The sequence below is a fragment of the Panthera onca genome, chromosome X (genome assembly GCF_046562875.1).
Source record: "Panthera onca isolate mPanOnc1 chromosome X, mPanOnc1 haplotype 2, whole genome shotgun sequence".
Taxonomy (NCBI): Eukaryota; Metazoa; Chordata; class Mammalia; order Carnivora; family Felidae; genus Panthera; species Panthera onca.
The window spans coordinates 27183994-27198677 of record NC_138357.1 but is presented as its reverse complement, the minus strand read 5'-3'; the positions used below and the strand labels follow the sequence as shown (position 1 = coordinate 27198677).

Sequence of the window (14684 nt, the reverse complement as noted above, 5' to 3'; positions counted from 1 at the left end):
ATGTAATGGGATTCATTTAATTTTGTACCATGTTTAGCGCTTCGTAGGACATGAGCCATAGGATTTTGCAAATCATTCTTGTTACCAAAATTCAAGAGGAAAGACCTACTCTATAAGATTCAGATGTTCCCAGCATAGAGTACAGATTATAGATTTGATCTATTTCTTCAGCAGACGAGGGGTGGATATAGCAGAGGACTCCCTTCTTTACCCTGACTCCCAAGTAGAATTCTGTTTTATCTCCTAGGCATTTCCAATTTGGCAAATTCTCTAGCAACTGCTTCTGGGAAGTAGTTACAGTTTTATGGTGACATACAACCATTGGCACACTTTTTTTCCTTCAAAACTTTGGGGAGTGTATCAGAAAGGCTTGGCATTGGGGTGCCTGGGTGCTTCAGTCGGTTAAGTGTCCGACTTCGGCTCAGGTCATGATCTCACGGTTCATGGGTTCGAGCCCTGCGTCGGGCTCTGTGCTGACAGCTCAGAGCCTGGAGCCTGCTTCCGATTCTGTGTCTCCCTCTCTCTCTGCTCCTCCCCTGCTTGCACTCTGTCTCTCTTTCTCTCTCTCTCTCAAAAGTAAATAAACATTAAAAAACTAGAGAGAAAGGCTTGGCATTATTTGGTGCAAATAGTGAAAATCTGTCATGTGAGCTATGAGTTCCTATGACTTCTGTAAGAACTTTTAGGGGTTAACATGCTGTGATTACCCTTAAATCCTCAAGGGAAAGCATTTTTCAATTTTCCCAGAAATTAATTCAGGACTGATGAATCCAGTTGAACGGATAGATTTGGGAAACAAGAGACACCAACTTAGCACATCAGAAATTGAGATGGAGGGATAGAAATCAATTTCCCTTACTGTTCTCTGCTGCTGATGTGGCCAGAGACCATTTTGCAATGTGGTGGCTGTCTGATAAATGGTTCCGGTGGTGGGATTAAAATCATTGTCTATGTCTGCCAGACGGGAGGCCCCGGGCTCCCATTACAGGTGCTGCTGGAGACTCACTGTACACAAAGGACTGTCACCAATGAGGCCCCACTGCCACCATTTGCTCAGACTGATTACTTGTGAAAATTAGTCCTGAAATGTATACTACTAAAACTTCACCGATTATCCTAACAAAATCAGAATTCCTTATCCTCTGTGTAAGAGGTTCTTCTCCAGAGCTGAGACACATTAACACACAATTTTATAATTTTCCACTTATTTTACCTCAGTATGAGCTTTCATAATAATGAAGATACCTTTTCAAGAGCGGTAGCAAATACGCTCAAATAAGGAGAAAGCTAAGCCATTATCCTGACTTCAGTTTGAAAGAGTACCTGGCAGAGTGTGCGGTTGGGGAAAGTTTTCAGCTGAAAAACAGCTTCTCCGTATACATTCATTTTGTTGTTGTTGTTCCTTGAACAGAGCCGAACAGCGAGAACAGACTTTTTTCTCCTGTACGTCTCCTCGCCAAGATCGGTAACTAGGACCATTTGCAATATTCTCATTCAGAAACTCAGAAGTAGTTTCTTGTCCTTACATACTTACCTTTTCCAAGTAGGTATAGCTCCAAATTTTCCCATCAGCCCAAGTTCTTGAAATTATTTTTCCACTCTGGTCATATTCCATTTTTTCATTCCACGTCCCTCTTTGAATGAATGTCACCAATCCCGAAGGTGAATATGTGATGTTCACTTCATTGTATCTGCTTACGGGAGACCACAGAATAGGTCGTCCCGTCTGGTCGTAAAGAATTCGAAGGGTGAATTTCCGGTGGTCATCGTAGATCTTTCCCGTGCGAGTTATATGATCAAAATCTATGGACAGCAGGTTTCGGTTATGGGCCTACAAAACAGATATAAGATACCTTTTAAGCACTGCTTTGGTTCGTCTCATCAAGTGCGTTCACAATCGTGCAGCCAACACCTTAAATCCACCTGGAGCGAAAGACCAAAGAAGATGTTGGCGGTGGGGAGGAGGGAAGGCCAGATACGGGAGGTTTTCAGGCAAAGCACAGTAAACCAAGGTATGGTTTTTATGCAGATTTAAGTCCTCACCTTTCCCACTGTAAGAGTTTCTAAAGATTTAGGGCCATCCTCCTCTTCCTGGTACAGAGAGGGAGACGCCCTTACACATGGAGATTTCCCTTGTAAAAACAGCAAATGCCTCTTCCAAAAGGGTAACTTGTACTGGGTTTCAGAGCTTGTCCTGTATCTGCTGTTTCTTAAAATCAGTCCACAATAATCTTTATGCCAAAAAGGCATATTTTAGCGTGGCAAATTCTGCTGTCCTTCAAATGAAAAAGGAGAGACTTTGACAAGTGTCCGCAGCAGTGACCCAGGAGTCAGGAGCCATTTAATTAGCTGCTTGCCTGTACACCAAGTCATTTCTTCTATCAGGGGCTTAGTTTTCCTATCTGTGAAATGGGAGTGATATTACCACTGTATTATAAGACTACATATACAGATACCTGGAGAAATGTAAAAATATTATTAGCGATTGTTATTTTAAAAACATAATTACTTTTTTTCATTTAGGTTAGGCTTTTGAATGGGCCGTGTGTCAGATTCGAAGGTGACTGTAGTTTGGTGTACTAGATTTATATCTGTAGGAATTGCAGTGTGATCTGGAACAGCATGTTAAATATCTGGCTAATGAGGAAAGGAGAGAAACCGACAAGAGGGCTTGACTACATTAATCATAGTTGAACTAAGCTGATTCACTCACTACTCAGCTAAACTCTATGTTCATTTTTAACTTCTGTGGACAAGGATCCCTTTAAATACCTTAAAGCTATGTACCGCGCCCCCAGAAAAATGCACGTACACACAGGAATGTTTTACACGAAATCTCAAGAGGGGCTCTGAAACCCAGTCGTGAAACCTCTACCGGTCTCAAGAGTCCAATTTTCAAATCTCAGTTCAGAGTGAGATTTTTAAAAATTTTTTTACTTAAAAATTTTTATTTTCATTCTTTGAGATATAATTGACGTACAACATTAGTTTCAGGCGTACGGCACAACGACTCAGTATTTGCATATATTGTGAAGTGATCACCAGAATAAGTCTCATCAGCATTCATCTCCACACAGCTACACATTTTTTTTGTCTTGTGATGCGAACTTTTAAGATCTACTCTCTCAGCCGCTTTCAAATGTATGACACAGTCTTATTAACTGTAGTCACCATGTTGTGCGTTACATCCCCAGGAGTTATCTGTTTTATAACTGGAAGTTTATACTTTTGATCACCTTCACCCATTTCCCTTCCTGTCCCCCACCCCCTGTCCCACAACCACCAATTTATTCTCTGTATCTGAGTTCAGGTGTTTTTAGGATTCCACGTGGAAGTCGGATCCAAAGACAGTTTTTATCTTAGTGGCCAGATAACTGTGAAAGGGAGGAGAATATGCCACCCAAAACGTGCCACTTTGGCACGTGTATCATTTTGAGCTGAGGTCAGTGAAGACCCAGCAGGTTTAAGAAAAACTTTGATCCCTTCCTTAACTACCTTAAAGAATTCAGTTAGATAGGAGGCCTGGTTCAGGAAGAGAGCTATTACCCGAGATTATTTTTTATCGGAATGACCTATCTGTATGGCAGGACCAATGTGTAATTACTAAACGTCTGCTCTTATTCTCCTCCTCATCCTGTGAATTACCCTCCTCCCCGCCCTGGAGCCCCAGGCACCCTCTCTCATTTCTTAGTTCAGGATGGTCTAGAAGCCTCATATTGCTTGTCTTTGAGCCTCTTGTGTTTTTGTGGGGTTTCCCTAAGTGCAAAATTAAATTGGTTTTCCTCTTATTAATCTGTCTCACGTGAATTTTATTAGACCAACCAAAGAATCTAGAAAGGAAGAAGGGAACAATTTCCCGCCCCTACAACTGCAAAGCCAACATTCGCGTTTCTAAGTCCTGTGTTCCCTTGCTCACTTTGGTTGTCAAAATAATTTCCTCAAACCCCACGCTCCATCATAAAAGCGGTATTTTTTTTCATTGCAGAAACACTGGAAAATATAGAAATAGAAAAAGAAAGTAATTACCTGTCATCTCACCTTCTAATGCTAATCACTGCTAATACTTTGCTACATTCCATCCATCTCACTTTCTTGCATAATCTGTGTATATACTGAAAAATACAACTAAGGTTGTACTTGAAAGTTCTATGTCCTAATTTTTTAGCTAATGTTTTATTATGAGCATTCCTCATATTATTAAATATTCTTTTTTTTTTTTTTTTTTTTTTTTATTTTTTTTTTATTTTTTTATTTTTGGGACAGAGAGAGACAGAGCATGAACGGGGGAGGGACAGAGAGAGAGGGAGACACAGAATCGGAAACAGGCTCCAGGCTCCGAGCCATCAGCCCAGAGCCCGACGCGGGGCTCGAACTCACGGACCGTGAGATCGTGACCTGGCTGAAGTCGGACGCTTAACCGACTGCGCCACCCAGGCGCCCCTATTAAATATTCTTAAAATGTGAATTTTAACAGTTGCCTAGTATCTTCTTACATGATAATTATTTATTTATCCTTTTTCCTATTGTTAGAAATTAGAGTTTTTATTTTTTTGTTATTCTTTCATATTTAATATTTTGTTGAACTTTTTTGTAAATAAATATTTCCTTAGTACAGAATTCAATAGGTGTGAAATGAGAACATATCAAAGACTCGTAACGCGGGGTGCCTGGTTGGCTCAGTCAGTTAAGTGTCTGACTTCAGCTCAGGTCATGATCTCGCAGTTCACGAGTTCAAGTCCCGCATGGGGCCCTGTGCTGACAGCTCAGCCTGGAGCCTGCTTCGGGTTCTGTCTCCCTCTCTGCTTCTCTCCCACTCGCACTCTGTCTCTCTGTCGCTCTCAAAAATAAATAAACATTAAAAAAAGTTTAAAAAAATTTGCTAAGTAGTGAGGTTGAGTCTTTTTTTAATTTTTTTGGCCACATGTATGTCTTCTATGAATTGTCTATTCATGACGTTTGTCCTTTTACTACTGGGGTGTGGCATTTTGCTTTAAACCCTCTCTTTTGGTTCAGTTTCTTCATCAGTCAGCTGGGGCTAATGATATTTGCCTTTAATTTTGAGCTTCTGCAAACAAACAAACAAAAACAAACAAACAAAATTAGGACCTAGCAAATGTTCCACGCCATGAATTCTATCCAGAAGACTAGAGATGAGATCCCTAAATTATTTGAAAGGAAGTGCTGTTGGTCTCAGGGGTGGGTTTAATTCACGGAATAGAGCCACACACAGGTTGGGAATCAGGACTCTTTAAACCATCTGTAGCCAATGTGTGCAGCGCTGTAGTGCATAAATATACAGTAACCTGCTGTTATTCCTTAAAAGGTGATAGTGAAGCACATATTTTTTGTCTTTTGATACGCAGGGCTTGGAAACCTATACGTAACCAGGTGTTCTTTCTTCAACTACCTTTCCTGTGGTTTTATAGCCACATATCTCCAACTGTAATACCGCTCATTTACAATAGCTGTAAAATATCCGTGTAGTCCCAGAGACGGTTGTAACTGTTACAATTTATGTTATAATGATAGTTAAAGAGGCAAAGTAACAAGTGATTTCCAGTTCAACTAAATTTGTGGTTTTATTTGTCTGATAGAGTAAGTTCACTACTCAAGAACACATTTCTTAATAAAGTCGTTACCGTTACACAGGCAGGGATCACTGGTAAGTGGTACAAAGCGCAGGAAGACGGCCCAATGTTCCTTCTCTGCCTGTCAATACGTTGGCAACCATGCTTCTCTTTTTCCGGATAATGTACTCTGATATTCAGATGCTGCCAGAAAACTAGTTTCAAAGAGGTTTGGAAAGTGTGATATTGTGATTTGTAAGAAATATATATTTGGTGTTCCACCCAGTTCCCGGCACAAAGCTCCTAAAACCTTTGGAATCTCCTATGATAAGAGCGATAAAGCTGCCTTTTGTTATGTTAATGAAGTGACTTTTGGAGGGCCCTCTGGTAACCTACGAATGGGGACTGGTTGCCTGGGAAACCCACAGTGTGATTAGAGGGTTGGTACTTCTAGTACCTCCCTCCAAACCTCTGGAGAACGAGGGAGTGATTGGATGTTGAATCAGTTGCCAATAGCCAATGATTTAATCAATCTTTCCTAAGTAATGAAGTCTCCATAAAAACGCAAAGGAGGGGCGCCTGGGTGGCTCAGTCGGTAGAGCATCTGACTCTTGATTTCGGTTCAGGTCGTGATCCCAGGGTCATGGGATCGAGCCCCATGTCAGGCTCTGTGCTGAGTGTGGAGCCTGCTTAAGATTCTCTTTCCCTCTGCCCCTCTCCTGCTCATGCTCACTCTTTCTCCCCCCCCCCCCCCCAAACAAACAAACCCAAAGAATAGGTCGGCCAGCTCCTGGGCTGGTGAACAAGTGTAGAAGCTGGGAGAGTGGTGCACCTGGAGGGCACAGAAGCTCCACACCCTTCCCCATACCCTGCCCTCTGCATCAGTTCCATCCGGCTCTTCTTGAGTTCTAACCATTATAACAAACTGGTGATCTAGTAAGTAAAATATTTCTAAATCCTGTGAGCTGCTGTAGCAAATTAATCAAACCCAAGGAAAGGGTTGTGGGAACCTCTGGTTTATAGCCAGTCCGTCAGAAGCACTGGTAACAACTTAGACTTGGGACCGACTGGCGTCTAAGTAGTGGGCAGGGGGCAGTTTTGTAGGACTGAACCCTTAACCCGTGGAGTCTGATCCTATCTCTTGGTAGATAGTGTCAGAATTAAATTGACTTGTAGGACACTCAGCTGGTGTCCCAAGAATTGCTTGTTGGTGTGGGTTAATTCCACCTCCCACATTGGAATTGAGTCCAGGAACCCAAAAGAGAAGGTAGTGTAAAATTCAGCTAGAGGTGAAAGTGGATGAAGTTGAATAGAAGATGCCACAGAGTCCCCCCGAGTCTCCTGTGGAAACTAAGTGTGAGGAGGCTGGGAAGGAGAATGCTTTTCCGGGTGGGCTCTCCCACCCTCATCATGGAGAGCTTATATGCTCCGGCCATTTTGGCGGGAATCCAAACTTAAGCTGATTGCCAATGATTGTTGGGGTCTTGAGCAAAGTTGGGAAAGCTCCACGTTCATACAAACACTAGTTTGCCTGAAAGACAATAATCGCCTTTGACCTAGGTGCGGAGCATCCATCTTTATTTCCATGGGAAATAAATAATAAAATAATAGATAATAAATAATACATAAAATAATAAATAATACAAAAATTCTGCATGGGATAAGAATTTGCCACCACAAATTATGCCTCCTTGGCATATTTTAGGCTGATTATTTTTAAGAAGCAGACACAGGAGAAGCTCTTAAAAAAAACTGTGAAGTTGACCATTGGCATTTTTAAGGGGAATTTCCATTTGGAAGGGTGTCTCCCTGTATCAGAAAGTGGGGAATGACTAAATCTCTAGAAACTCTTAGCAATGGAGAAGGTGAGGATTTAAAATTACATAAACTACACCCTTGTTTATTGTTGTTTTCCTGGTAACCTCCCATAACTGACTCCTCACCTCCAATATCTTTTGTCTAGCTGGAGGTGTTACTTAAGGCATTGGCTTCAGCGAACTGGGGATCTACTCAGTTTTCCTGGGTCTCTCATGTACACAGGAGGTATACATGTTATTAAACTTAGGTCTGTGTTTTCTCATCTTCATCTGTTTTTATACCCATTTAAGTATTACACCAGCCAAAGAACTTAGAAGAGTGTAAGGAGATTGTTTTTCTCCCCAACATACTCTTCCTCTAGTCTACACCAATTCTTGGGTTGGAAAAGAGAGGGCAGAGAAAGGGTTGAAACTTGGTAATTGCCCCAAGTTAAAAGGGAGGTCTTTTTCGACGGGTTGCGCATTGAACGGGACCTCTGAGTTTGGCAACTGATGAGCTGAAAGCGGGACTTGGTAAACATTTTTCATAGGGGAAGAAGTATCTATGCTTTAGTTCATCCTCTGGTTGCCCTCAGATTTCTTTCCACTTTGCTAAGGAGAAATAAGGAGAAGGGCTTGCTTTTTGTTCCTAGTTGGACCAGAAAGGAAAGAGGGAAGCCAGTGGCCCAGGGAGCCATGGGTTGTGATTCCCGCAGAGATCAAAGTGCTTAAAAGGGTGGGTACAGGCCGAAGCTCCAAAGAAAGGTGTCCTTTGCCTGCACTCAGAGCCTTTCTTGCTCCTTCCTAGGAATTTATGTTTTAAGGGCTTAAGAGAAAGTCTTTTCAACCCTTCTGATTCAAGACTCATTCAATTAGCAGGATAAAGATATATGAAGTTGATGTATAGGTAGCTTGTTGATATTTGACTGTTTTGGGCCTACAAAAAGGGCAATTTGCTATGGTTCAGTTGAATATATTCTATATATATCCTATATATACAGAATACATGTATATAAAACACATACACAAAATGTGTTGAACTCAAGTAAGCTATGATTATGGCAATTGATTTCCTTTCTTCTACAGGGAAGAAAAGGCTGAATTTCCTGCTGTCTAGCATTTCAGCTCACAATGCGCCTGAATTAATCTGTTAATCTTTGCTGGAAAAGTCAGAAGGTGAATGAGGGACACAGGCGAAGCAATCACATCACAGTTTGGGAGATGCCCTGCATTTAATTTCTATGAATTTATGAGAATGGATAGAAAAGTCACAGATTTTAAATTAGTACATGCTACCCTGCACTCACTGGTTTGAAGGTAATTAGTACTTGATTTTTAGAAATCAATCAGGACAATGCTACAGATTTTATTTGTTATTGATAACTGCTAGGCTGACAATCAAAACCATACTTAGGCTTGCTTTTAATTCACAGATTTGTCTATAAATGAACAGGGCCTGTATTTCGTGTTAGCATCAGCTGCTACTATTCCATCTGGAGTTTCCTTTTATCTCTTTTCTTGTTTTTACTCACAAGATACTCTCCTTACCTCGCCAGCCCACAAAATCTTAGTGCTAGTAGCAATCTTGGGACATGGGCTATTGAGTTGATCCGCCTGGGTTCAAATCCTGGTATTGCCACTTACTAGTTATGTGTGACCTCTCTGTGCCTGTTTCTTAATCTGTAAAATGGGAATGATAATAATAGAAACCATCTGATAAAGTGTCATGCGTACTAAGTGAATTAATATATAGCAATACACATAGTAAGACCTCAGTGAATGTTAGCTGCTGTAATTATGACCAATTGTGATAATGCCGCTCTTGATGGAGATTGCACAGCCCATATCGCTCCTTTCATAGATGGGAAAAGGCGTGCAATATTATGGGCATACCACTTGTTCCTCAAAATCTTACTCATTCCGCTCACCTGACTTCTGCCATATCATTTAACTTAGATGCTTTTTGCATTATATTAATTTGCTCTCGTTTAAATGCTCTCCTGTTGGGGAATTCATTTGTGTAACCATACAACAGACAATGGAAATTTTTCATACCAAATCATTAATGCTTATATGCATGCGGAATAGTACGTGAAATACTTTCTTTCGAGTTCTCTTAGTGGGGTTGACTTAAGATTAACAAATGTAGTAGCTTCTGTGCTTGGAGGGCCCCAAGAATCCCCTGGCCCCAAAAAACCCAACTCGGCCCGGTTGCCTGGATGCCCGAAAGTTCCTGTCTCCAGGTGACTCCTTAGGGGTAGACGCACTGTTACCTGGGACTGAGAACGACAGATATATTTTGAAAATAGATTAACCTATCTGCAAGTAGGTTCCTTATCTAAATTTTCACAAAACGAATCCCTCCAGCAAACCCGGGGAGAAGGAAGTTAAAATAGCGTGAAGCAAATGTGAACTCCAACTCTGAGCAGCCTGTAGCCGAGTGCCCTGTCAGCAAAGGCATTTTCTGAGAAGGGAGGGAGATGCCGGAACCTTCTTGGCTGCCTCCCATATTCCCCATCATTTGTCAGCCTGGGACCCTGTGTTGCATCTGGGCTTGTTCCCCGTTTCAGAGCTCAGATCATGTATGAACGGTCACATGTTGCATTTAAAAACCAATCTACCTGGTGCTCAGTTATCTTTGAGTGGAGAGGGGACAAAAATCAATTGCGAGGGTTTTAGATAAGTCTTTGCTTCGTTTTGCTTGTAAACACATAATCATCTTACTTGATTTTATGACTTTGGTTTGAAGTGCTAAGCTTCCTGGACTTTTTTTTTTTTTTTTCCTTTTCATAAAGGAGGGTGTAGTGCTGGGGTTTTGCTGTAACCTCACATCTCAGTCTGCGAAATCTTGTAAAGAGCTCTGGGATCCAGTGCTGGGATAAGTCTCCTATGACGGGATTAGTATCCGTGCGTGTGGCGAGGTGCAATCTGGGTGAAGTTCCCAGACTGGTTCGCTGTGGGTGAATGTCCAATTCTTTTACCACTGCTTCCATTGTTATCTGCACTCTAATGTCTCCATTGTCCAGGGAAATGTATTTATGGGGACAGGCTGATGCAACAGATAAGATACATGGACTGGATGTAAAAGTACTTGGCAAGGAAGGTGATTCAAACACAATTCAGGTTGGGGTAGGGAATGGATTTTCGAAATAAAGGAAATTTCCGGATGTTAATGTGAGTTATTTCACTTAATGGAGTTGGCACAGGACATCCCAGAGGTTACAAATCCCTCGCCTGGCCAGGGTGAGCAGGATATCACGTTTCCCGAAAGCCTGCCTTGCTCGCCTTGAGGTGACTTTGTATGAAAAAAAAAATGCCATCAATCATTAGAGAAGATCAACTCTTGTTGCTTTATCTCTAAGAGATGTCTATCCTTGTCTGTTTTTCTTTGAGCTAGAAGGTCTAGGCTGGATGTGACAGGTAGCTTTTTGGAATGTCCATCATCTTCCCAAAGGGGTCTTTAAATGAACCTGTCATTTTGTGCCCAAACAAGTAGTGTTTTAGGACCTGCTGCCCAAGCACATTTAAAAATTACAACCACACCTTTGTGTGGTTTTTCAAAGAGGAGTCCTATTTCCCACAGTACAGCAGGAGTTTCTATGTTGTACGACTATCTGAACCTGGTATTCTGTCTCAAGAGCTCTGGTACCCCCAACTTGCCCTCGTTGTGGACTGGCTGCTCCATCCGGAGAAGTAAATGATTCAGTCTAGATGGATGGGTAAAGAAGACGAGGTATATTCCTACAATGGAATATTACTTGGTGATCAAAAAGAATGAAATCTTGCCATTCACAACAGCATGGATGGAACTGGAGGGTATTATGCTAAGTGAAATAAGTCAGTCCGAGAAAGACAGATATCATATGATTTCACTCATATATGGAACTTGAGAAACACAACAGATGAACACAGGGGAAGGGAAGGAAAATAAGATAAAAACAGAGAGAGGGAAGCAAATCACAAGGGACTCTAGTGACACAGAACAAACTGAGGGTTGCCGGTGGGGAGTGGGCAGGATGGAGGGCACTTGTTGGGATGAGCACTGGGTGTCATGTGTAGGTGATGAGTCACCGGGTCCTACTCCTGAAACCAATACTACACTGTATGTTAATTCACTTGAATTTCAATAAATAAATAAATAAATAAATACATAAATAAAATGATTCCGTCTAAGGCCTTGAGGTCCTCGAGGGCATCGGAAAAGCTTGTTCTGTACACGTATGCTTACAAATGGGACCCTGCATATCTGGCCCGGGAAGAGAGAACGTTCCATCTCGTGCCATCTGCTTGCTCCTTGAAAAGTGACCGGAAGTGAAGGGGTACCATCTCTGAAATAATAAACTCAGCAGGGGAAGAGAGCTTGCGTCGTCAAAATTGGATTCACACCTATGTTAAGGGAGCATATACATTCCGTTAAATCGGATTTGCCTCATCTGGGGAAACCGAGGCAGCGGTATAAACAAAAATGCGTAAGGATGGGGAGAGAAGGTAAGAATTAGCCAGTTAAGCAGCTTCCCTTCCCTTGCCTCTTCCACGCTCCTCCTGCCTGGAGGCCAGCCAGCTGTCCTGTACCACCCACACTCGCCAGTACATTAGAGTCGATTATTTGTCTCTTTTTGTCAGCATTGAAATGAGGAGTCAGGCCCTGCCAAGGTGGCTCCACTGAGTGGGGCAATGATTTATAGATTAATTATTTTAAGGAACAAGGCAGCACAGCATGATGAAGTGGAAAGAGTGGTGCGCTAGGCGAAGACCCACATTTTAGTGCTGGCTCTGATCCTTAATAGCTGTTTGACTTTGGGCAAATCACTTAACCTCTCTGGGCCTTAGTCTCCTTATCTGTAAGCTGGGAATAACAACAATTGACGGTGGTGGCGATCCAATAAAATCCTGGCTACGAAAGCATTTTGTTAACTCTAGGGCACGAAACGTATGTAAAGGATTGCTGTTAGGTTTCTAGGGACATGCACGGTGACACCACTCAGCTGCTGAGGGGCTCCACTGTGTCACAGGACCTCAGGAAGTACCCTAGAAGTCACATAGAAGAGAAAGTACTGAATCTGTTGCCCTTATAAGCAGTTCCACAAATCTGCTCAACTGTACGACAGGAAGGGAAATGGGTCAATTATAAATAGTGTTAACTAAATAATACTTCACTCCTTAACACTAAAGGGCCCCCAAATGCCCCAAATGTTTTATGAGCATTAACTTTTCAACATTAAGAACAATTTGGGATATGAGGTATAAGTTACAGTTTATAGTCTCTCCATTATCTGTGCATATGGAGGGGAGAAAATGGCGGGTTATCCTAGAAAGTGGAAAACCCCGAAGTCACATAGTATAGGATGGGGTTTCCTGACGAACGGGAAAACCCATAGTACCTGATATGGTTCATAATGTTTTCTTGAGGCTGTAAACCAGGGGAGGCACTAAGAGATCATTTATGTGATACAAGTATTCTGCGGGGAGTCCATGAGGTTGATAAGCCATATGTACAGAGTTCCTACTTGTCTTGAGCACGATACTTTCATTTCACAGGCGAAGAAAATAAAGGCATTTCTTAAGCCAGGTCATCTAACTTCCCCATCTACGGCTCTGCCCAGGAGATCTCATTTCTAGAATTCTGACTGCAACCCTCACTGCCTCCCACACAGAGAGGGGTGGACTCTTTGGACTGGTTTTACTTCTCAATTCAGGGGCGTATCAGCAGGAAATGTCCTGTTGGAGACCGGTGGTAGAATCAAAACAGACAATTGACTTGTGCCTGTAGACAGCTGTAGTGGCATTACAAAATCACTGAAGTCTGTGCCTGTGTGTCACCAACAGAACTGCCCGAAAAAGTGAGTGCTGGATTGTTTTGTCCACGTCACGCCTTTGGACTGGATCGACCGCTTCTTACTGGAATCCGGTGGTTGTTTGGCGTTGCATTTCCACAGCCTAAAGGTTACCACATTTTCACCGGGAGCGAATTTGTACCGGGAGTGAAGAAAGCGCGAGCATCCCGGGTATCCAGGCACTCAAGGCAGGCCCGGCCTCAATTGTGACTGATTGTTTCCCTCGGGCTGGCAGTTGCTCTGGGGCTGATATTGAATGTTACTATATTGGGAAAGTTGGTCACATCATCCTAACACGAAGAAGGGACAGGCAGACAGAGTGCCGTGGTGCTCGGAGGCTTTGCGTGTGGCAGGAAGGCAGGTTTGACAGAGATCTCTGGTTAACTGCGGGGAACTGTGCCTGGTAAGGACGTGAAAACCCTGCAACCTTTCATGTCCTCCGGACAGCTGTCTCTGAGCACCACCGGACACATCTGGGCGCTAGTCCTTTACCCCTCTAGCCCTTCATAGTGTATTCACGGCAATAGTATCACTCACCGATTCCTCCTTTGCACCTGCCTTTGCCCAGATGTTGCCTGTTGTCTCACGTCCTTGTGTGGGTGCCTGCCGGGTCCTTCCACGTAAAGTATAAACTACCCCCGGAGCAGGGAGCTGGGTCAAGTGTAGTGAGCCTGATGACCATCTCCCCAGCACGCTGGAAGGGATTCTGGAGGGCCTCCCTACTAAACCCATTTCTCCACCCAGACTTTCTTGGTGGCTGAAATTGCTACTATTAGAGCACTTCAGCTGGCTAATGACAAAGAATGCTCCTATTAGAGTGTTCATTTAAGGACACTGAACCATTATCAGCCGTTAGCACCCTCTCTCAAATTAGTGTATCCTATACGCTAGTCAGTCACCCAGAAAAGCTTTGTTGCGATGGGACTTCAGATCAGGGCGGCTGTGTGGTTTTCCAACCTAAACCGCCAGTTGCGGATCTTGCGCCGGGCCCCAAGCCTTACCCTCAGTCTCCTTTCAAACGCCGAAACGTTGCCTTTGTTTTGCTCCTTGCGCTGCCGCCACTCGATGAGGTTTGCATTGTGCTCTCCGGGCAGGGAGATGTTGCATTTGCCCAGGGTGGGGTTGACCGCCCCGGCCAAGATGTGCGGCTCCGAGCTGAGGCTGATCTCCATCCCGCTGGCGAAGGTGACGCGCAGAGAGCCGTCCGGACTCACACGATAGGTGCTCTGGGTATTTTCTGTAGACAGAGGAGCAAAGGAGGAAGAGGGGGAGAAAGGGAAGCACGGCAGGCAGAGAAGAGACCAGCGGAGCCTCAGGAGGCAAGTCTGGGGCGGGGTGAGCAGAGGGGCCGCTACGGGCCCAACTGCCTTCTGGGCTAGCCAACCCCTCTGACAGGCCGACGCGCTCTCTGTCCGTCTGGGTCTCGTTATTTTCATAGCTGGGGTACCTTGTTTCTTGGATCAAAGATTCCTAATACTGCAGGCTGT

At 43.3% G+C, this 14684-nt stretch overlaps 1 protein-coding gene across 1 annotated transcript in view; it reads right to left on the bottom strand.

Annotated features, from left to right (window-relative positions):
* The window catches only part of TENM1 (teneurin transmembrane protein 1), a 790868-nt gene that overhangs the window by 14222 nt on the left and 761962 nt on the right, over positions 1–14684 (bottom strand). Inside the window, exons 29-30 of the mRNA XM_081792970.1 lie at positions 14199–14434; positions 1535–1831 (exon numbers count right to left, since the gene is read on the bottom strand). Coding sequence (XP_081649096.1) covers positions 1535–1831; positions 14199–14434 — 533 coding nt within the window. The remainder of the gene's footprint in view (positions 1–1534; positions 1832–14198; positions 14435–14684) is intronic.